Here is a 22,634-nt window from a genome sequence, read left to right on the forward strand (position 1 = left end):
TAGAGTTCTTATAAGAACCTGGGAAGTCAGGGCCCAAGTCTACATGTTGGCAATGACAGGTCCTGCCTCTCTCCTAGTCTGTGGGATTCACACGGTGACACATGCAGCATGAAGGACTCAAGTTAGCCTGCAAGAAATCAAGGGGAAGGCAGGAGAACTGGTTGCCTCTGTCTTCTGCCTGTGCCTGCTTCTCATATGATCTTGTCCAGACTTCCCCTAGCTCAGCCCAGGCCTCACCCTAAACCCCGACGGCCAGCTGCCCACCCAATGTCACCCTTTGTTGTCCCCCCACCCCCAACCCCATCATGTTAACATGTCCTTCCAGTGGCTCAATCTGGAAATGGGGAGACCCCAATGCCTGTCATCCCACAACCCATCGTTAGCAATCCTGTCAGCTCTCTCTTCAAGATCCACCCACAATCCACCTGCCTTTCAACCTTATTCAGCCTGAGGGGGGTCCCAGTTCAGCCTTTGCCAGGCCTCCAAGCCTCTCCACTTTGCCCTTGTTAATTCACTCGCCACCTGGCAGCCAGAGGGGCCATCACAAAAATAAATCAGGTTGGTTCCTCTCCTGCTCTAAACTCTGCTGTGGCTCCCTAGTGCCCTCAGGACAAAGCCTGAGCTCTCCTTGCTCCCTCCTCCAGCCACCTCACTCATTCTGGCTACAGAGGCCTGCAGTGTGTGCTGTGAGAGCTGAGGCAGATTTAAATCATTTACCCTCCTCCAACTCCAACTCCAGGACCAGCGCCCAGCAAGCGCTCAGAAGCTTAAGGAATTGCTGTGTTATTATCATTCCTCCTCAGCCAGGCCTGGCTTGGTCCCACAGCCCCGCCTTTGCACTTGCAGTGCCCTCCACCTGAACGCTCGCTCCTCTTGCAGACCGCCAGGCTGCAGCAGAGGCGTCTGCTCCTTGGAGCGGCCTCCCAGACTTCCCGCGGGGTCCCACTGGTCCTTTGCCCCCTGCCTCCCCACCCCCGCTTCCCTTCTGGACCGGGAGCTGGGAGGGACAGGATTTTGTACAGGTCAAGTCTAGGGCTAGCGCACAGACCCAGCCTGGCCGACAGCATCGAACCCTCTGACTCTCGATTCCAATAATTACAGGCTGTTGTTGTTCCTTGTGATTAAGCCCCTAGGACAAGGGATGAATGATTCCTGGCGGGGGGTGGGGCGCAGCTCCAGGGAGGTTCCAGGCTAGGCCCACGGACGGCGGGGAGGCTGCGGGCATAGCCCGCGCGCGCGGGGATGGGGGTGCTGCGGCAACGCCGGCGGCCGGCAGGAGGCGCAGCGCCGACCGCGGCGCCTGGAGGTGGGAGGGGACCGAGCGGGGAGGGGAGCGACAGAGAAACGCGGTGGCGGCGGCGACGGCGCGCGCGCTCAGCCCACCCCCCGCGCCCGCCGCCGCCCGGACAATAAACAGCCGCGCGCGGGGCGATGCCGGAGCCGGTGCCTACGCCCCCGCGCCACGCAGCCCGGGTCGCTTGGCCTTAGCCCACCGCCCTCCTCCCTCCCTGCGCACCCACCGAGTTCGCCCCGGGTCAGCATCGCCGACCCAATCGGACCTCCGCGGGGAAATGGAGTGAGTAGGCGCGCCCGGGCCGGGGCCGGGGGGCTGTGGGCGGGGGCCCAGCAGGGGGCGAGGCCTCTTCTACCGCCCCCTATCGGGAGCGTCGCGGCCCCCGCGTGGAGAAGGAGGTGGCGAGGGGTTTCCGGGACCCCCAGCTCAGCTCCGGAAAGACTCGGGCTGGGCAGCGCCGGTCCTGAGACCTACCCCTACCCCACCCCAGCGGCCCACGGGCTCACAGGGACTCGGGCGCGAGCGGCTGGGGGGCAGCCCAGGACACTGGGAGGGGGAGGCGCGTGTTTCTGTCCCCGCCCGGCCCGCGCCCTGCCCGCACCCTCTGGGCTAGCCTCGGCCACCTGTGGGCTCCTGAGTGGGTTCCCTGGGGTGATGGAGCGACCCCTCCCCATTGCACAGTCAGGCCTTGAGCTCACCCGCCACTCCTCACCCCCTCACTCCCTAGCGGCTAGCCTGAGCTCGCTGCTCCCAGCGCCCTGGACGCGCCCACGGGTCAATCCTCCCTCCGTCTGGTTCCCCCCCCACCGGCCTCGAGTGCTGTCTAGAGCCCCTGTTAAGGCTGGGGGGTCGGCTGCCAGATGTTGTCCCGAGTTATCACTGGAGGGAGGGGCCTTCTCTCCAGGCTTCCGGTCTGGGGTGTGTGAGACTGGGGTCCAGGTGCCTTCCAACAGGGGAGCATGGAGTTGATCCCCTCCGGGAAAGTGTCCCCAAATGGTGTAGCCAAGAGTGTACTGACCCCTGCTTGGAATGGAATGGGTGGCCTGGGTCTGTGGAGGGTTAGGTGAAGAGTTCCTGGGCCAGGGTTCTTGCACAAGCAGGTGCTGAATGAGTGTGCATGGTCATTTCAGACAGAGTCCTTTCTGGCGTCAGGGTGGCCCCACGCCCCCACTCCCACAGGTGGGCACTGGGAGGTTGTACTGTGTGTTTGCCAGGGCAGGGAGTGGGAAGCAGGTGTCTGGGGTCCCAGCAGCCTGCTCACTATGTGTGTGTGGAGGACATCTGCTGTCCTGCTCTGGGTCAGGTCCCCATGAAGCAGGGGGCCTGGACTTGTAAGTCTAGCCAGTCCAGCTCCCCCTGCCCTTCCCACTGGGTGTGTTTTCTGAACATACAACTTTCCTCCAGGGATTCACCCGTGACCCACCACACCCTCAGCTGGGTGGGAGCCCCCGCCTCCTGCCTTCTTCGGAATGTGACACCCAGTGTCCTCTGCTTTTGAAAACCCAGACAAAGGCCTAGCTGCTCCCCAAGCCGCCCTGGGAGCCCAGCCAGGGGCTCAGGGGAGCCAGGGCCCAGACTTGTCTGCACTACGATCCCCCGCTTGTTTACCTGCTCTGCTCCCTGGGACCAAGCGGAGCCACTAGGCCTCCTGACCGCAGACCCTGGGCAGGGTGTGGCCTTGGGGAGGGGGCTGCCTTGGAGAATGAGAGGTGAAAATCTAGGAAAATGCCCACCCAGAGCCGAGCAATGAGGGATGTTTTGATCTGTCTCATTGTTTCCTTTCCCACCACCCCTTTCTTTCTCAGTGTGGATACTGAGGCCCTGGGGAGGGGCAGTACTGCCCCAGGGTCACACAGCACAAGTAGGGTGCCCTGTCCTGTTCCTTTTTGGTCACAGGTCATATATGGTGCCATGTGGCCCCCCCCCCCATTAGGTGGATCACTGGCTTTTCTGAGTACATATGTGGGGTGGGACTTAGCATTACCTGGCTCGAATAGGCATGAGAGAAAGACTCTTTCCCCAGTGCTTGGGTTGACCATGGTGAGGAGAGGCTGCACACGGTGCTGCCCTGACTGGAACACCTGCCCCTCGCTCATTCCTTGCTCATGGTCCTTTTCCATGAGGGCAGAGCAGGCTCCAGGCACAGAGGCAACAGCCCCTAGAACAAATCACTCACCTCGTTCCGTTTCCATGGATTTTGCCATCAGAGTCACAGGAGATGGTTGTAAGGCTTATGGTGGTGCTGGAAACTTTCTTTTAAAAACAAAATTTAAAAAAGAGAAAAGAGAACCTGAAAAAATAAATTTAAGAATTTCACAAAATGTTGTTAAAGGATTAAACAAGTTTTCATTCGTTTAAGAATTTAAGGATTAAACATATTTTCATTAGTTTAAGACTTTAAGGATTTATTGAAAAGTAGCAACTGATCACTGAGCTATTGGGATAGATGGCTGATGCTGCAAAGATAGGACCAGGGTGGGAGTCGCAGAGCAGGGACACACTCCTGGTGGGAGAGCTGGATGCCAGTCCTGCCCTGGGAGGATTTGCTGTGTGGGCCCCCATGAGGTATTGCTCCTCTCGGAGCCTCAGGGTCTGGCTGATAAAGTAATGATATTTTAGCTTAGGGCAGCCATTCTCAAATGTCCAAGCTCTATCCTGGTTGAAGGCAGGGCTCCAGCCCTGGGATAGGAGCTAGAGAGCAGAGATGGGGCAGGACCTTCCCAGATTTCTTCCCACCCTCAGGCCTGGACATCTTTAAGAAGTCTCTGTTGGGTGCTAACTGGATCCTTAATGTTTCTTTCACACTTGCTAATCTCCCTTTTTAATGAGAGACACAGCCAGTTAAAAGGCAGCAATATCCAGTGATAATTGAATAACAAGCTTTCATTTTCATTGTGTCTATTTTTCAATGTTTTTACTCTGTAGCTGTGGCTTCTTATTTTCCCATTCTTGGTAACAATGAAATGTTTCCTTCTAAAACTAGGGGGTTCGATTCAAACAGTGAGTGATGTGAAGGGAAGGGACAAGCAGATAATACTAGAGGTAGTGGCAGGAACATGGGAATGTGGTTCAAGAAGTGCTGGCATCATTTATTTACTTTAAAATAATTTAGTGAGCACTTGCTGTATGGCTGTACTGAGCACTTTGTCCCTGTGAATTAATTTTCTTCACCTTTACAGCAGCCCTGTAAGGTGGGGAAACTGAGGCATGGAGAGATGATAAGACATGCTGGAGGCCACAGCTGATAAGGGGTAGGGCTTGGGTTTGCTGGGCTTTCCTCTTAGCGGCCAGGGTGGGAAGGGAATCTTTGTACCTTCCTATGTCCCAGGGGCTTTGGTCTACAGGGTTCCTAGGTATTCTGGCATCAGTTTTCCAACCTAGTTGGTTGCCTTGGCTCCTGGGGGCGCACACACACACACACACGACCTCTTCTGTGACTGATTTGAGAGTAGGGCATAGAAAGGGAGTGTCCTGACTCCTTATGAGAATGGGTATGCCACTCACCTTCCCTGGGCCTCACTTTTCACATTTGGTGAGTGGAGACATGAACCTACCTAGCCCCCTCCCAGGTGGGGCACAGTTAGAAGAGGAGTGGGTGCCATAAGGACTTGGATCTTGTAATATCAACCCCAAACGAGTTCCACCCTCAAGGGTCTCAGATTTTGATGCTGGCAAATAGGTTGATGTTCTGGAAAAAAAAATCACATCACCTCTTTCCAAGTCTGGGACCCTGCTCCAGTCCATCCTTCCTCCACCAAGGAAGTGTCTTAGCCATTCATTTAAGAAACACTCCCTCCTGACCATCCTGGCCCCATGCTGGATCAGAAGGCCTGGGGCAGCCCCTGGACGATTTCCTCTGAGGTGTAGAGTAAGGTTTTCAGTCCTTTCCATCATGGACCTTTTCTGTGAAAGGTATTTAAGGGTTTGCCCAGTAGACAGAAGGGAGCACCTGGTAGAAAAGAGTGGCCTGTACATTTCTGCTAGAGGTGGGAGAAGGGAGCACTCTTTGGTTTGTGCTCTTGGGGCTAGGTCCTTACAGTCCTCGAGTGCCCAGCTGGGGACCCTGGGGAGCCATGGATGGTGTCTGAGCAGGGGAGAAGTGAGAGCTAATGCCAGGCACCAGAAGAGACTCTTGCAGGTGAGGGGCCAGATTGGTGAGGAGCTAGTCAGGGTTTAGTCTAGACGGGGCAAGTGAGGGCAGCTCAGAGACAAGTGCCAAAGTCAGGGGAGCAGGACCCAATGTCTGGGTGGGCATAGACCTGATTTCAGAGGTTTTTGTTTTTTGTTTTTTTAAATATATTTTATTGATTTTTTACAGAGAGGAAGGGAGAGGGATAGAGAGTTAGAAACATCGATGAGAGAGAAACATCGATCAGCTGCCTCCTGCACACCCCCTACTGGGGATGTGCCCGCAACCAAGGTACATGCCCTTGACCAGAATCGAACCTGGGACCCTTGAGTCCACAGGCCGATGCTCTATCCACTGAGCCAAACTGGTTAGGGCTGATTTCAGAGTTTTGTGGTGTCAGAGCCATGCACAGCGCCAGCCTGTCCTGGTCAGAGAGAGATGGCCCAGTCCCTGGATGCACAGAGAGGCTAGAAGGTGCCCTGGCCATGCTGCCAGAGGGTCTCTGTGCAGCATAAGATGGCTAAGTAGAGGTCTTGAGGCTAAGGAGTGTGAAATTGGGCTGGGATATCTATCTCCTGCCCAAGGGTTTCAAGCAAGAATTCAGGGACGGTCAAAGCCCATCTCTGGGACAGTATGGATTGGGCTGAAAATTGAGAGGTAGAAACCAAGCCAGGCCTTGTGGTGGGCAGATTAGGTAAGGACCAAAGTGAGGCCAGGCTGCGTGGGAGTCACTGCATGGACAAGGTAGGTGGTGGGACAGGGCCACGCCTTGGAGCCCAGCTTGGGTGAGCAGAGGGGGTGGGGGTCAGTGATGTGGGGGCCTTGAAGGCTGAGTGAAGGAAAGGGGCTTGGCAGAGGGCTTGCAGGGAATGAAAAGGTGATGTCCTAGTCAGTTTGTGTTCAAATCCTTTTGATCATGGAGAGTCTCAGGGCAGGGCCAGCAGGGCAGGACCTGTGCTCTGACCCTGGCCTGGCCCTTGGTGAGAGGGTCAGCATTTCTGCTATATAAAGGTATATATTTATTTTTACCAGCTTTATTGCAATATCATTCATACACCACACAATCCACCCCCTAAAGTGCACAATTCAGTGGTTTCAGTACATCTACAGAGCTGTACAACCATCACCTCTAATTCCAGAACATTCCATCAGCCCTAAAACAGGCCCCATCCCCTTTTGCAGGCACCCCCATCCCCCCCACTCCCTAGCCCCTGGCAACCACTAACCCACTATCTCTGGAATGTGCCTGTTCTGGACATTTCACATAAATGGAATCACATACTATGTGGCATTTTGTGTCTGGCTTCTTTCACTGAGCATCACATGTTCAAGGTTCATCCACATTGTATTGGCACTTCACTTCTTTTCATGGCTGGGTAATATTCCATTGAGTGGATGGACCATATTGTGTTTATCCATTTATCATTGGTGGATGTTTGGGTTGTTTTATATATTAATTTGTACAGTCACTTCCAAGGTAGTCGGGACCTGTCCCTTGTCCTCTGTTAGATGTGGGCAACCCAGATCCTGTTTTAGATCAATGTGACAGTGTTTCTTTAAAAGGAAAAAATGGAGGTGGTCAGAAGACAGGTGGTCAGTCCAGGGGGTAGCAGGAATGTGAAGAGGGGAGGGGAACCTTTAGGTGGGGCCTCCTCTGAAAATGGAAATACCCTAATTGACTTGCTGGCACAGTGAATATTTATTGAGAACCTGCTGTATCCTGGGTGCTGGGTACATGGCAGGGACAAAAAGAGACAGTTACTGTCCTCGTGAGGAAGTAAGAAACAAAATAAGTAAAGATCCAGGGTGTTGCATGAGGGTGAGAGCTGGCAGGGCATTGGGGGGTCCAGGGGCTGAACTTAAGTAGGGAGATCTGAGGAAGCCTAAATAAGGAGGTGATGTCTGAAGAAAGCCCTAAGGGAACGAGTGAGGCCTGCGGATGCAGGGACAGCCTGCGCCAGGCAGAGGACACAGCCAGTGCAAAGGCCCTGGGTTGTAACGTGCTTTGGATATCTGAGTGTAACATGCTTTGGATGTCTGAGTGTGGCTGGAGTCGAGTGAGGGGTGGGCAGGAACCATGGGTCTTTGGGGTTGGTCTCTGCAGCTGGATTTGCCTTGGCCCCTGGGGAAGGCCTCTGTCTATATTGCCTCCATTCATGCTTCGCTGCCCTCCTGTTGAAGGGCCCAGGGCAGGGTCCTGCTCTTCCTGCTCTCTGCCCCAGGTTAATAGGCAACAGGTTTGCTCCTCTAGGTCTGTGTCCTGCTCTGACCTCAGTCTCCACCATGGGGGTGATGTCTCTCTGCCTTAAACCTCCTAGGCAGCTAATGCCTCATGGGCTGTCCACCTCATTAGTGACAGTAGTGGTCCTGGGAGTCACCGGAGGAGGGGAGGAGACCCAGGAAGGCTTGCTGGAAGAGGGGACTGCGCTTGAGAGAGCTTGGAGGTGGAGGAGGGAGAAGGGAGGCCGAGGGAGCTGATGAGGAGTGATGGGTAAACTGTGGAGGGCTGAGAGGCTGTTCTCAGGGTGACAGAGCTGTGGAGGGTTTGGGGACAGGAAGGTGCTGGGCAGACAAAGGACCCACAGCTGGGAACCAGCGAGTGGAATGGGGACTTCCCCCCTCTTCGTCCCCCTCCTCCAATGAGGGAAAGGGCCCATTGGGCCACAGGACTCCCTCTCTCACCCCCACCTCCCAGCCCGCGTGACTCTGCCCCACCCTCCCCTCATGGCCAAGGTCGTTGTCAGCTGTTTCCTTTCAATTAACACAGGAATGTTCCAGCGCTGGGCTTTGAGCCTGCCTGGGCCAGGACCCCCTCATTCTGGCTGGAGCTGCCCAGGCGTAGGCTCTTGGAAGAACTAGTGCGATCCCCACACCCGCCTCGGCCCGCCTGTTCTGCCCGCTGGGTGACCTTGGGCCCGTTGCATAACCTCTCTGGTCTTTAAAAAATAAAAGCCCGGCAAAGCTGGGGCCTCTGCCCGGCCCATTGGGTTTGGGCCTCATTAGCTCATCCTCCGGGGCCAGGATTATCTCACGCGCTCACGACCGACACCCTCTCCTTGTCCTGAGCCGCCCACATTGCCTCTTGAGCCCAGAATTTGCTCCAAGCGCCATAAAAATAATCGCGCAGGGACTGGAGCCTTCGTAGCACTGAGGGTGGGCGTCCAGGCAGAGGGCGTGTCCCTCCACCAGCAGTTGCTAGCTGTGGCCCATTGCGAAGCGCAGTCAGCGGAGGCTCAGAGACGCCAGCGACTCCTCCCGCCCCCCTGTGTTAAGCCAGTGGGGGCAGCTGCCACGCAGTTCTAAATCCTCCCCTTGTGTTTTAGCCAAAACTGAGCTTCTCCACGCAGCCTGTCAGATCTTTTGTGATCTGGCCTCTGCTTTCCTCACTGAGCCCTAGAGGGCATTTCAACCATCCCACTGCCCCTCCCTCCCCCCCCCCCCGCCCTGCCAGACCTCCGGGAGACCCCCTACTGCACCCACCATCCCCACTGAGCAGCTTCATTTCATCCACTGATAAAATGGGTATAAGGGCCATCAGGTGGATGAGCATTTAGCATGTGTCATTAACAGACTTCCCTCCTCCCCAGCCTCAGTTTCCCCTCCTGTTAGATGAGGCTGGGACCGGCCTGGAAGGTGGGGAGCGCCCAGGAAGGGGTTCTTATTTATAGCTGTTGCACGAGAGTTCTATGGCCCTACTTTGTTCTATTTTTCTCATTTATGATGCTGAACATTATCTTGGCTTAAACTTGGCTACCTCGCGCCAGGGGCGGGTCCAGTCCCTTTCGGGCTAGGAGCCCCTCCCTGGGCGGGTGTCCCTGGACCCAAGATGGGATTCCACCCCCAAGCAGTGGGGGGCGGGGTAGACGCAGTTACCTCTGGGCTGGGGGCGGGAGATGCGTGGCGGGCCCACACCCTCTTGCAGGCCTCCGAGTTGCCTTGGGGATGGCGCGGTTGCCAGGGCAACCGCCTTCCACGGGCCTGCCATCCATCACCAGGAGGCAGAGGCGCCCCCAGGCCCGGGGAGGGGCCATGAGAAGGGTGCACAGCCTGCGCCCCTTGGGCTGTGACAGGCACGGGAATGGGGAAGGATGAAAATTCTCTTCCGGCCCACCTGACCTTCCCCTTCCCTGGCTAGGCCAGCAGGGACAGGCCGCCTAAGGAAGGACGCTACCCGCCTTGTCTGCAGCCTGTGGAGCTGGCCTCACCGCCATCCCTGTGTCCTTGTGTCCGATCTGAATGACCACCTGCCCACCATGGTAGAAACATGGCATTAGGTGGCTGGCCCCTCTGCCCAGCAGGCCCTGCGTGCCCTGGGGTCTCACCTGCTATGTGGCCCCTCCCCAGCTCCGCCTCCTTCTGGAGGGATCCCTGAAGGCTTGATTGGAGCTGGGAAAGGGATGGCTGGCGTGTGTGTGGTCCAGAGCTGGGCAGTTGTGGTTTGAATCCCAGCTCTTCCCCTTCGTAGCTGTGTGACTTTGGGCAAAGAACTTGCCCTCTCTGGGCTTAGTTTCCAGCCATGGGAAGAGCATACCAGGCAGAGGGAACAACACGTGCAGAGGCCTTGAGGTAGGAATGGCCTTGGTGTAGACGAGGCACAGCTAAGAGGTCCTGCTAGCTGGAACAGTGAGGAAGGAGAAGAGGGGGTCAGGGCAGGTAAGTGGGTGGGGGTTGGGTTATGCTGGTTTCATCATTTCTCTCAAGGGGTGATGGGAGCCAGGGAGACTTAGAGCAGGAGCATGACAGGGTCTGATTCTCCTTTTGAGATGCTGCCTCTGGTTAGGGGTTGGAGAGAGGCTGTCTGGTGCCAGGGAGCTGGCAGGTAGTGGTAGAGTTCTGGGCTGTGGTGGGAAATGTGGGGTTTGTGAGAAGTGAGGGGATGGGAACACAGGTGTGGTACCCTGCCTCATCACACAGGGCAGTGGGGCAGACCCAGAAACCTAGCTAATCTGGCCCTTCAGGAAGGGGTTTGTGAGCTGAGTAGGTGGATCAAGCTTTTCCTGACCTCCATCCAGCAGAGCAGCTTTTCCTGAGAAAGGAGAGAGGGAAGTCGCAGAGGGTGCAGCTGGTGCTGCTGCGGCCCTAGGTGGCGGGGGGGGGGGGGGGGGGGGGCGGGCAGGGAGAGGGAGGGGCAGGTGCCACCCGCCAGGAAGGGAAGAGTTGAAGAGTTGAGTGGGGTCACCTGGCTGGGGCGTGGGAGCCAGATGACTTCAGAGGTCTCAGTGAGGCCAGGAAACTGAAGCTGAGTAGGACAGGCGGAGGGGGCACTGTGGTCCAGGGTAGATCACACCAAGGGCACCTGGGCGGTACTGGGGGCAGGGCTTTGGCCCAGGGTGAGCCCAGTACACTGTGTGATTTGAGCCTGTTTCCCTGCTGAACCACAAGGGAAGGGGGGCTTAACAGGAGGGTGTAGAGCTGGGTGTCTGCTCCAACTATGCCTGTGGGTAAACTGAGACCCAAAGGTGCAGATGGTCTTTGGAGACCACAGGGTGGTTCTGGGCTCTGATACAAGGCCAAGAGGTGTTGGGGTGGCAATAGAACCAAAGAAGTCTGTAATTTCAGTCCCTGTGAAGATAAGGGGCTTTGGGCAGGGAAGGGGGACAGATCCCACCGCCACCACTGTGCCCAACTGGCCTTGGCCCAAGACTGGGCCTCCTGTCCATGCCTCCCAGCCTCCCTGAGGGGCCCTGGGATCATTTGGGATTTGGGGCAGAGGTCAAGAACCACCCACCCCAGGACTGGAGAATACTCCATAGGCGGGAGGGTGAGCAGGGGCTGTCCTGATCTGTCTCCCCGTCTGGGCCAGGAGGTGAGACAGCTTGTCTTGAAACACCCTTCAGCCTTTGATTCCTGGTGAACCCCTATCTGTCCTTTACAGCCCAGCCTCCCCAACCCTTCCTGGGGCTTTAGACAGAGCCTCGTCACCCCCCTCCCCTCTCTTGGTACTGCCCTGAAGGGAAGGCAGGAGGCTCTGTGGGGAGAATTAATGAGGTAATAAGGCTGGATAGAGAGAATGGTGCTGCCTCCGAGGGGGGCAGGTCCCCCTTGCTTTACAGAAGGGAAACTCGGGAAGGCCGGTCAAGCCTCTGGCCACGATCACCCAGCTGGAAGACCAGCGCAGGGATTTGAACCAGATCTGCTGAAAGTAGGGGTGGGGTGGACCCCTGGCTTGACCTTGTCTGTCTCCCCCCTCCCCCAGGGTCCTGGCTGGGGAGACCACATTCCAGCAGGAGCGGCTGCAGGCCATTGCAGTGAGTTCTTCCTACCCCTTGGATGGTGTGGCCAGCAGGGGGACCTGGGATCTCATGGGCTCCTACACTCAGCACAGGGACCCTGTGACTCAGTGGTGCCTGCTGGTGCTTCCCCACAGACAAAAGCCTCCTTAATCCTTGGAATGTGGAATCTTAGACCACTAGCCGTCTTAGAGTCCCTTAAAGGTGGGGAAACTGAGGCATGGTAGAATCCTGCGCTTAGTTATGCCCAGGCTGGGGGAATGGGCTGGTCGGGGGGCAGGTCGGAGGTCAGTGGGCCAAGTGGATGCCATTTACAGAAAAAACAGGCTCTTTGTGGCCAGAGCCTTGGGTGGGTTGGTGAGGTCTTTGTGGTGCCCCTGCCTGGTCCTGACACCATCCCGTCCATCTGTCCATCAGGAGAAACGGAAGAAGCAGGCAGAGATTGAGAACAAGCGGCGGCAGCTGGAGGACGACCGGCGGCAGCTGCAGCATCTGAAGGTACCAGGCGTTGGGCTACCCCTCCAGGGCCTGGCTTTGGCAGAGGGGCGGGAGGGGGCGGCAGTGCCCAGAGACCCCAAGTCTCAGTCGAATATGGGGTTGGGAGAGCAGGAAAGCTGAAGTGACCCTGATCCAGACTCCAACCCTGATTTTGACCCCGCCTCCTGCTGCCCCCAGTCCAAGGCGTTGCGGGAACGATGGCTGCTGGAGGGGACTCCGTCCTCTGCCTCAGAGGGGGACAAAGACATGAGGAGACAGATGCAGGAGGATGAGCAGAAGGCCCGGCACCTGGAGGAATCCATCTCCAGGTGGGTGGGGAGCCACACAGAGCTGCACGAAGTCTGGGTGTGGGAACCCCAAGCAGTGGGCCCTGAGGAGTAGGATGGGGTTTGGCCACCTTGCTGCGTGTGTGTGTGTGTGTGTGTGTGTGTGTGTGTGTGTGTGTGTGTGTGCGCGCGCACGCGATGGGAGCAGGGAGACCTCCACATGGGTGTCTGCTCCAACTATCCCTGTGGGTAAACTGGGATATGGGGGTGCACAGGCTTTGATGCCACACCTCAGTGCTTTAATAGAAAAGTGTAACCGGGCTTAAGGTGGCTGAGGAGGCAATGTGGGCTGTCGGGGGCATCGGCTGCCCTGCTCGACCCCTCCCTTCTATCGACACTCCAGCAAAGCAGGTGCAGGAGGTACACGGAGTCAGGGCGGATCCCTGAGTCCCTGAGGATGGGAGTTGCCAGCAGTGGCCTCCCCAGGGGCTTCCTGGCGCCAGCCCAGCCAACGAGCTCTTCCCGGCTACGATCTAATGGAGGCCACAGAGGCACTGGCAGCTGGGCCTGCAGGAAGGCTGGGAGGGGCAGGCTGGGGAAAGTGACCATCCCCCCTGGGCTGGGACAAAAGGCCCAGAATTTCCAGGCAGGCGAGAGGCCCAGGCTCAGCTCCAGGGTAGCAGGGTCAGGGTGGAGGGAAATGACAGCCAACATTCCAAATGTCCACTTGGCCAAGGAAAGGCCGAGAGGCATGAGACCTGCCCAGGTCCCATAGCACACTGGGCCATCGCCCCACGGAAGCTGGCCCTATAGTGGGGACTTAGGATCCTGTCCTGATGTGTTTGGTTTGGAAGAAAGGGGGCCGGGATTTCCCTCCCTGGGCCTCAGTTTCCTGCCTGTGAACAGAGAAGGCAGAAGTCCTCCTGTGCATCTTAATTCTTTTTCTTAAGTATATCTTTATTGATTTCAGAGAGGAAGGGAGAGGGAGAGAGAGAGAAACATCAATGATGAGAGAGAATCATCGATTGGCTGCCTCCTGCACGCCCCCACTGGGGATTGAGCCCACAACCAGGTCATGTGCCCTGACCAGGAATTGAACTCTGACATCCTGTTTCATAGGTCAACGCTCAATCACTGAGCTATGCCAGCCAGGCTGTGCATCTTAATTCTAACAGACATTAAGCTGAGGGCTGAGACAGGTCTATGTAGAGACAGTCAGGACTGACCAGCACATGCTGGGTCGGGTGGAAAGTCAGTGGAAATTACTGGCCACTGAAATTACTGGCTGGACAAGGTGGACTTCTTTACATCCCACCTTGTTGAGTGCAGCCCTGGGGTAAGGAGGGACTCGCTTGAACCCTACTGTGAGTTTAGCAACCCTACTGAGTGCTGTGGAGGGGCCTTGGCTTTCGCCTTCTCAGAGTATCTCCACGGTGGCTCTACCAGCCGAATTTTGCCCATTTGGTGTCCCCTGGCTGGACACCTCCTCCAGGAAGCCCTCCAGGCTGACCCAAGCTGGTCCATCCTGTTGACGTGGGCTCATTTTGTTAGAGGGCTGCAGACTCATCCTGGGTGGGGGCAGCTGAGCAGGATTTAATATACCAGCTTTGTTTTCACGGGTTTATGTTTAGTTATCTTCTGATACTTGGAAAGTGACATGTTTTTTCCAGTTTTCCTGTAGAGATAAAGCTTCCTGTAAAAATAAATGTATTTGAGTGGGAAAAAAGGAGAGTCAGTTGGAAGCAAATGAAGTCAGCAATGGCATGGGTGATGAAAGGACCGAGCAGCCTGGGTTCAGGTTCCAGCTCTGCTACTTGCTGGCTATGTGCATTCTTCACTCTGCCTCAGTTTCCCCAATCATGAGGGGAAGTGACACGAATACCTCAGAGTGTTAGGAAGCATCGAAGCCAAAGAGTCCCCTTATGGAAAGTGCCCAGAATGGTGCTGGGCATGCGGAAGGGCCTGGTGAGGGCTGTCACTGCGCCCTCTCCCCAGGCTGGAGCAGGAGATTGAGGTGCTGGAGAACGCAGACACACGCCCAGTCACCGCCAAGGAGAACGTGGCAGCCCCCAGCCCAGCCAAGGAGACCCAGAAGGCAGAGGTGGTACTGAATTCTCAGCAGGTAAGGAGATCCCAAGGGCCCCACCCCTGCCGGCTCCAGAGTGGAACACACCCCTGCTGTGGCCAGATTTTAGAGCTTGCATTCAAACCTCATGCCCTGGCCAGTTTGGCTCAGTGGATAGATGTCGGCCTGTGGACCGAAGGGTCCTGGGTTCGATACTAGTCAAGGGCAAGTACCTAGGTTGCTCCTCCCTGGCCTGGCCCTCACGGGGGCATGTGCAGGAGGCAACCAATCGATGTGTTTCTCTCACATGGATATTTCTCTCTGTCTTTCCCTCTCTCTTCCACTCCCTAAAAATCAATGGAAAAATATCTTTGGGTGAGGATTAAAAACAACAACAACAACAAACACTTCTCAGCCTGCCACTTCCCAGCCACGTGACCTGGGACACCTGGCTTCGCCTCTCTGGGCCTTGGTTTCCCCACCCATACGAGCACCCACGTGCTGGGGTGTCACAGGGTGAAATGAATCCATAGACGACAAGCACTTCATACAAGACCTGACACTTAGGAGCTTTCCACGAATGCCACCCCCTCCTCATCTTTGTCATTCCTTTTATTGAGCACCTGTGCATGCTTGGTCCATTTGGCGGAAGACAGTGTCCCCATTTGACGGGAGACAAAAACTGAGGCCCAGAGAGATTGGGAGAGGGGTTCAAGGATATACAGTGAAGAGCGGTGTTTATTGGACTTAGCTATTGATTTTAGGGCCCGATGTCCATACCAGGTTCTATTGATACCAGACCCTGGAACAATGGGCCCCAAGCTTGTGGTCACCGCAATACATTCATGCAAATCCAGGAGTCTCCCAGCCACATTTGTGCTTAGGACCCAAGGGGCCTATGGGACCTGCTTCCTTTCCCCCTACCAATCCTTGTTATCCTCACCCCAGATGCCCAAGGAGGCATCTGATTCATGGGGGCGCTGGGCAAGCTTCTGGGAAGGAAGTGGGCTTTGAAGGTTGAGTAGGAGTTCTCCAGGTGCAGACTCAGGATGAGAGGGGACTTTTTCAGTGAGATTGATTGAGCGTAGACTGTTGGCATGGTTCCTGCCCTCATGATGTCCATATTCTGGGGCTAGGGGGGCAAAGACAGAAACTGACTGGGGGAAAAAAAAGGAAATAAAGAAACACTGGCCGGGCAGATCATATACAGTATTAACTAACTTGAGAGATTGCAGTGTGTTTGGGGGACTGCCTTTGGATTGGGTGGTCAGGGGGCTGAGAGAGGAGCCAGACAAGAGAAATCCAGGGAACGGCCTTCCTAGGTAGAGGGGACACGCCAAGGCCCTCCCTAGAACAGGAATGTGTCCACGGAACTATGAGGAGGCCAGGGAAGCCAGCCAGAGATGGAGGAAGGAGAGGCCGGTGGGCACGGGTCTGCTTACACAGAGCCCAGGGCATTGTCAAAAAGGATGCTGGGGCACTAGGGAGCCACTGATACTGCTGAGCTGGGCAGGGACATCTGGCTGTCAGGGCTATGGGTGGGGGATGGGTCCAGGAGGAGATGGCACCTGAGGTGGGGTCACGGCTGAGTCAGACCTTCCCAGGCTCCTACCCCCATGGGTGGGGCCCTGGTTAATGGGAGGGGGACATGGGCACCACTAACCCCTCTCCGTTCTTTCTTACAGACCCCAGTGGGCACACCCAAAGGTATGCTTCTGGAAGGGACTGGCTGAGCCTCAGCACACTCTGCTGCCCAGAGTGGGGATGGTGTACGCGGGGAGAGTGCCTTGTTGCTAATAAGTAACAATAATGGCAACAAGACCGTTATTGCTACTATTCCCAAGGAGCCCGACTGGAGCCTGGCCCCAAACCCTCATCACCATTGCATTTAGTTTTCACAACATCCCTCGGGTGGAGTTGCAGCAGTCAGTACTCCCCACACGCACCCTGTTATAGATGAGGAAACCAAGGCCTTGCAGGGCTGTGACTGGGTGAGGTCTTAGCCTTGGAGTTGATGCTGTGGGTCCATCCTGTCCACTTGAGGGTGTCTGGCCTTGGCTGACCCTCTCTGTCCACTTGCTCTGGCAGGTGGTGTGTGTGTGTGCGCCTTGGTTTTCACATCTATAAAATGGGATCTGTGGGGATGAGAATTCAGAGAGGCTCGTGGGGAGAACAAGGTCTCCGCTGTCCTGGAGATCAGGGACCATTAAAATAACAAGAGTCCGCCGAAACCGGTTTGGCTCAGTGGATAGAGCGTCGGCCTGCGGACTGAAGGGTCCCGGGTTCGATTCCGGACAAGGGCATGTACCTTGGTTGCGGGCACATCCCCAGTGGGAGGTGTGCAGGAGGCAGCTGATCGATGTTTCTCTCTCATCGATGTTTCTAGCTCTCTATCCCTCTCCCTTCCTCTCTGTAAAATATCAATAAAATATATTTTAAAAAAATAAATAAATAAAAATAAAATAACAAGAGTCCAGGAAACAGATAAAAAAAAAAAAAGCCCAAAATTTGGACTCTGGGACCCATTTTATTCCCCCCCAAATTATTATAGGTATAATATACACACTTGTAAATATTTGACATGTATATGCTTAGGTATAAATATAATAGTTAATTAAATATATTAATTATATTAAAATTATTTAATATAAATTATATTTTAAAAATATACATTAAACTTGTCTACTTTCCTATGGGGAGTATGGAAGGAGAATCACCAGCTAGAAATGAAGGTGGTGGCCAGAGTGTCTTGGCCTGATTTCTTTTGTGTTAATTATTCATAAGGAGAGTCTCCTTGTCTTACTGGGGAATTAAAAATTTATAATTAAAAAAAATCTACGCAGGCTTCTCAGGGATTTTGTGAAAATCACTTGGGCCAAGAGACAGGAAATGGACTATGGGCTGATGTGTGTTCTGTGAGGGGAGGGGTACCATGTGTGCCTGGGAGTTGGGGCATGTGGAGTGGTCCGGGTGTGTGCGTGCCAGGGGAGGGGCCAGGTATCTGGGCAAGTGTGCCTAGGAGGTGTCCGTGTGTTGGGGACGTCAGATGTCTGGGTGGTTGTCCTGGTGTCTGGGGGGTCTGTATCATCATCTCTCCTCTGACCCTCATCTCTCTCTTCACTCTTTGCTCCCGAAGCAGCGAAGCCAGTCTCCAACACCCCTGTGAGGACGGTGGAAGGCTCCACCATGATGAAGGCAGGTAGGTCAGCCCCCAGCCTCGGGCCCCACGTCCAGCTGCTGTCCTGGGCCGAGTGTCGGCCCTGGGGAGCCTGTGGTAATGGGGGTGGTGGATGGACCAAGGCTGTAGCTCCAAGCCTGGGGTAGGGCCTGGCCGATGCCTCTGCTTTGGCTCCTTGGTCACATGCCGGTCCAGCTTCCCTAAGAAGATGGGCCCCCTTGCATGGCTGCTCTAACCCGTCACTTTCTCACAGCTTCCATTCCCTTAACCACGCCACTCGCTCCCGGAGCCCCGAGGGGATGGCACACATGTTCAAACACACGCACACACCGTAATCCTCCTCCTCCACACGTAGGCTGCCTCATGGAGGGCGTGAGTGCCCTGTCTCTGGAGGGGACCAAGCTGGGCCTCAGGCATGCCTTCTAGGAAGCAGGAAGAGACAGGGCTAGTGCTAAGCATTCTACGAGGTCAGGTTCAAATCCCTGCTCTGCCCCCCAACACCTGGCACCTGAGTCTCCACCCGCGGGAGGGGTGGACTTGCAGTGACCTCACACCTAAGGCCTGGCAGGGAACCATAAAAGTCATAAAAGTCACAGAACCTTCTTGCTACTCCTGCTATTATTGGGGCGAGACGGGAGGCGAAGGCCCTCTTAGGGGCAGGGTGGCTGGTATGTAACAGCACTCGGAAGGCAAAGGCAGCAGCAGAGGTCCAGGGTCTCCTGCAGGGTCCAGGTGGAGGTCTGCCCCAGCGGCAGGAGGCAGAGGGTACTATTTTCCAGAGAAGAAGGGGGTATCTTCAGGACAACAGTTAGGCCACCCCGGAGGCCAGCACTTGTCCCCAGTTGGCAATCTCGTGCAGTGTACGTCCCGTCCAACACTGTGTCTGCAGATGGGGGTGTTAGGCTGTGTGGGGACATGAGATTAAATAACATTGATTCATTCTTTCAACAAGTGCTTACTGAGCCCCTGCTGAGTGACACAGCCTGGGGGAGCTGGTATGCTGATGGGTCCACAGCCCATAAAATTAGTTTACAGAGAAAATAAGGCAGACCATGAGGAGTTGAAGAGGGGACATTTTTAATAAGAGGGTTCAGGAGAGGCCAAAGTTAGGAGGTGACATTTGAGCAAGGACCCAAAAGGAGTGAGGAAACAAGGCATGCAGACATCGGGGGTAAATGTGGTCCAGGTGGAGGGCCCTGCACATGCAAAGGCCCTGAGACTGGTGTGCTGTGTTGTGGCAGTGGAATAAGTGAGGGAGAGGGACGAACTGAGGGCATGGAGGTGACAGCCAGGTCTTACAGGGTCCCGTTGACATGGGAGCCAGGGAGGGCCCTGGGCAGAGCAGGGTTGTGCCCACTGGGTGCTCACTGGCGTCCTCTGGTGGCTGAGGGAAAACAAGCTGTGGGAGGCCAAGGCCAAACCTGACTCGAGTTCTCTTAGGTGCCCTCTGGTGGCTTTAGGGAGAACAGACCGTGGGTTGCAGAGGGGGTGAGAAGTGTTCTGATGGACAGAGTAGAGGGTGAGAGAGGGAGAGGTGGGAGCTGCTCTTACTGGGGCAGCAAGACCCAGGAGGGCAGGTGTGAGGGGCAGATTGGGAGGGGTTCTTGGACGTGGTGATTCCCATGGATAGGGTGGAGGGAGGCAGTGTGATACTGGATTTTGGGGTGAGGTCCTTGGGGGTCAGTGCCAGGACTCAGTCTTCCCGTGTAGTGTTGTGGTAATGAGTGCCACAGAAAGTGGATGAGATGCTGGGCATGGAATAGTGGCCCTAAGGGGTAATGACATTCACTTGTTTTGAGAGGAAATGATCCATTCTTCATAGAGGTAGATGAGGACAGATTCCATAGTCGACTAAAGAGAGGTGTGGCTCAGCAGTTGAGCGTCAGCCCAGGAACCAAGAGGTCACCGGTTCGATTCCCGGTCAGGGCACATGCCCAGGTTGCAGGCTTGATCCCCAGTGTGGGGCGTCCAGGAGGCAGCCAATCAATGATTCTCTGTCATCATTGATGTTTCTATCTCTCTCTTCCTCTCCCTTCCTCTCTGAAATCAATAAAAATATATTTAAAAATAAATAAATAAAAAATAAAGAGAGGTGTGGACAGGTAATGCAGGGGTCTGGCCTGTTAACCCAAGTTCCTGTTATAGCTGTGACCATGGGCAAGGCAGCCCTCCTTCTACACACTCTCTCCTCGGAGCAAATGGGATAGTTTAAGGCTTCCCAGATAGGGTGGGGTGGCAAGAATGGGCCTCGTGTGGAGTGCAGGAATACAGACCTGCAGCCAGGGCACTGGGGAGCCACAGAAGGATGTTGAGCTGGAGAGTTCTGCGCTTAAGGTGTCCCTGCTGCTTGACTCTGTGCTGCCAGCTCCCCTCCCTGGCTTGGCTGCAGCCCAGCGGGGGGCACTTGGGCGGGTGGCCATGGCATAACCCGTGCCTCTCGTGCCAGCCATGTACTCGGTTGAGATCACGGTGGAGAAGGACAAGGTGACCGGGGAGACCCGGGTGCTGTCCAGCACCACCTCGCTCCCTCGGGAGCCACTCCTTCAGGGCGTCAAGGTCTACGAGGACGAGACCAAAGGTACGAGACCCCCACTCCCTGCCCCAAACCCCTTCTCACTGCCTGAGCCAGAGCCTGACCCCCATCTGACTTGACAGGGATGCCTTTCAGGGACAGGGCCTCAGCCTCCTCAGTTGCTTAGAGCTTGAACCCATGGCCCAGTCCTTCTTTCATTGCCTTGAAGGCTGACTAAGCACCAGGTGCCAGACTGGGCCCGGGAAGCAAATCCCCAGTGGGACTCCCTGGTCAGTGAGCCAAGCCCTTCAATCCTGAGCTCACAAATAACTTATTGAAATAATTACTGTTGTGATAGAGGCTACAAAAAGTCCCAAAGATAGAGGAGGCTATGAGCTGGTCAGGCAGCAGAGGGCCAGGGAAGGATGCTCAGGGGAGGTAAACAGGAGCTTATTGGATGCACAGCACCGTGTAGTGCAGTGTTCGGCAAACTGCAGCTCGCGAGCCGCAGTTTGCCACTCTGTTGACTAATGAGTTTGCCGACCACTGACCTAGACTCTTGATTCCAATAATTACAGGCTGTTGTTGTTCTTTGTGATTAAGCCCCTATCCAGTGGTCGGCAAACTCATTAGTCAACAGAGCGGCAAACCGCGGTTCGCGAGCTGCGTGTGGCTCGCGAGCCGCAGTTTGCCGACCACTGGTGTAGGGGAACAGTGCACCTGTTAGAGGCCACAGCACGTGCAAAGGCCCTGAGGTGGGATGGAGTTTGCTGGACCAGAGGAACTGAGAAGAGCCTATGGACTGACACAGAGTGGAGGCAGGAAACTAGAGAACTTTGGGAGGGGTGAGCAGGCAATGAGATCTGATTTGTTTGTTAGGGTCCCCCTGGTGACTGGGAGGGGAACAGGCTGTGGGAGACACCCACTAGGAAGACTGGAACACAGAGGAGCAGGGGAGCTGGGGCAAAAGGCCTAAGTCCATGTGTGTGTGTGTGTGTGTGTGTGTGTGTGTGTGAGAATATAATTCATTTACCATCAAATTCACTCTTATTTAAATAAGGAAAATGTTTATTTAAACTGTACACTCCATCAGTATTTACAGAGCAGTTTCTCTTTTTAAAAAAAAGTATATTTTATTCAGAGAGAGGGAGAGGGAGAGGAAGAAAGAGAGAGAGGGAAATATCAATGATGAGAGAGAATCATTGATCAGCTGCCTCTTGCACATCCCCTACTGGGAATCGATCCCGCAACCCAGGCATGTGCCCTGACTGGGAATTGAACCGCAACCTCCTGGTTCATAGAGTGATGCTCAACCATTAAGCCACACTGGTCAGGCCACAGAGCAGTTTCATAAACATCTTTGTTCACTTTTGGCACGAGCGGTAGGATATACATAAAGGACCCTTGGGAGGGGGAGTTCTGGCAACGTTTTTGTGATACTAGTAAAAGAAAACAAATCCACTTAAGTAAACAAAATGTTTTAAGAAGACATGTTAAAAGGTACATTAAAAAATCAAGCAGTGCTCGCTTCAGCAGCACATGTACTAAAAAAAATTTTTTTAAATTTGGAACGATACAGAGAAGATTATCATGGCCCCTGCGCAAGGAAGACATGCAAATTCGTGAAGCATTCCATATTAAAAAAAAAAAATCAAGGCAAACATTAGCTTTCTTGAGGGAATGGAGTTCACAGGACCAGTCCCCTGAGCCAAGTATAAGGTGAATACAATTCAGCTCTAGAGCCCATTAGCATGTCCACAGACATTTCCCTTGTAAGGAAATGGTATATGAAGTGCTCAGTGTACAATTCAGTGGGTTTGGGTATGTTCACCACGTTGTACACCCTCACTAACTAATTCCAGAACATTTTTGTTCCCCAAATAAAAACCCCATCATTGCCTGCCCCTCAGCCCTTGACAACACTGACCCACTTCCTGTCCCTGTGGATGTGCCTGTCCTGGACATTTCACATAAATGGAATCGCACACTGTGTGGCCTTTTGTGTTGGGCTTCTCTTATGAAGCATCATGTTTTTAAGGTCCATCCATGTTCACATCCTATGATTGAATGATATTCCCTTGTTTGTATGGACCACATTATGCTTATCCTGCCATCCGTGGATGGACATTTAGGTTGTTTCCACCTTACGGTTTTATAAGTTTGTGTGAGTGAATAATTTCATTTCTCTTGGGCAAATACCTAGGAGTGGGATTGCTGGCTCATATGGGGACTCTTTAACCTCATGAGGAATTGCTGGGGTGTTTTCCACAGTGGCTGTACCATGTTATTTTCCCACCAGCAGTGCATGAGGGTTCCAATTTCTCCTCATCCTTGACATGTTAATGTGGTGTTTTTTTCTTGGTTGGGTGTGAAGTGACATTCCACTGTCATTTTGATTTCCAAAGCCTCATGTTCTTAGTTGTTATTTGAGTCTCTGGGGTGTCCAGAATGCTATCATGGGG

General features: G+C 54.7%; 1 protein-coding gene across 2 annotated transcripts in view; it reads left to right on the forward strand.

Annotated features, from left to right (window-relative positions):
* The first annotated feature begins 1,329 nt into the window (after positions 1-1,329).
* The window catches only part of PALM (paralemmin), a 30,132-nt gene continuing 8,827 nt past the window's right edge, over positions 1,330-22,634 (forward strand). The window contains exons 1-8 of one of the 2 annotated variants that reach the window (XM_080671951.1): positions 1,330-1,576; positions 11,620-11,671; positions 12,071-12,151; positions 12,329-12,459; positions 14,413-14,539; positions 16,168-16,189; positions 17,619-17,681; positions 20,107-20,238. In XM_080671951.1, the coding sequence (XP_080528077.1) occupies positions 1,572-1,576; positions 11,620-11,671; positions 12,071-12,151; positions 12,329-12,459; positions 14,413-14,539; positions 16,168-16,189; positions 17,619-17,681; positions 20,107-20,238 (613 nt within the window). In that variant the 5' untranslated portion in view covers positions 1,330-1,571. The remainder of the gene's footprint in view (positions 1,577-11,619; positions 11,672-12,070; positions 12,152-12,328; positions 12,460-14,412; positions 14,540-16,167; positions 16,190-17,618; positions 17,682-20,106; positions 20,239-22,634) is intronic. The other variant, XM_080671952.1, reaches the window with a different exon arrangement.

The sequence above is a fragment of the Plecotus auritus genome (assembly GCF_963455305.1).
Source record: "Plecotus auritus genome assembly, chromosome: 6".
Lineage (NCBI taxonomy): Eukaryota > Metazoa > Chordata > Mammalia > Chiroptera > Vespertilionidae > Plecotus > Plecotus auritus.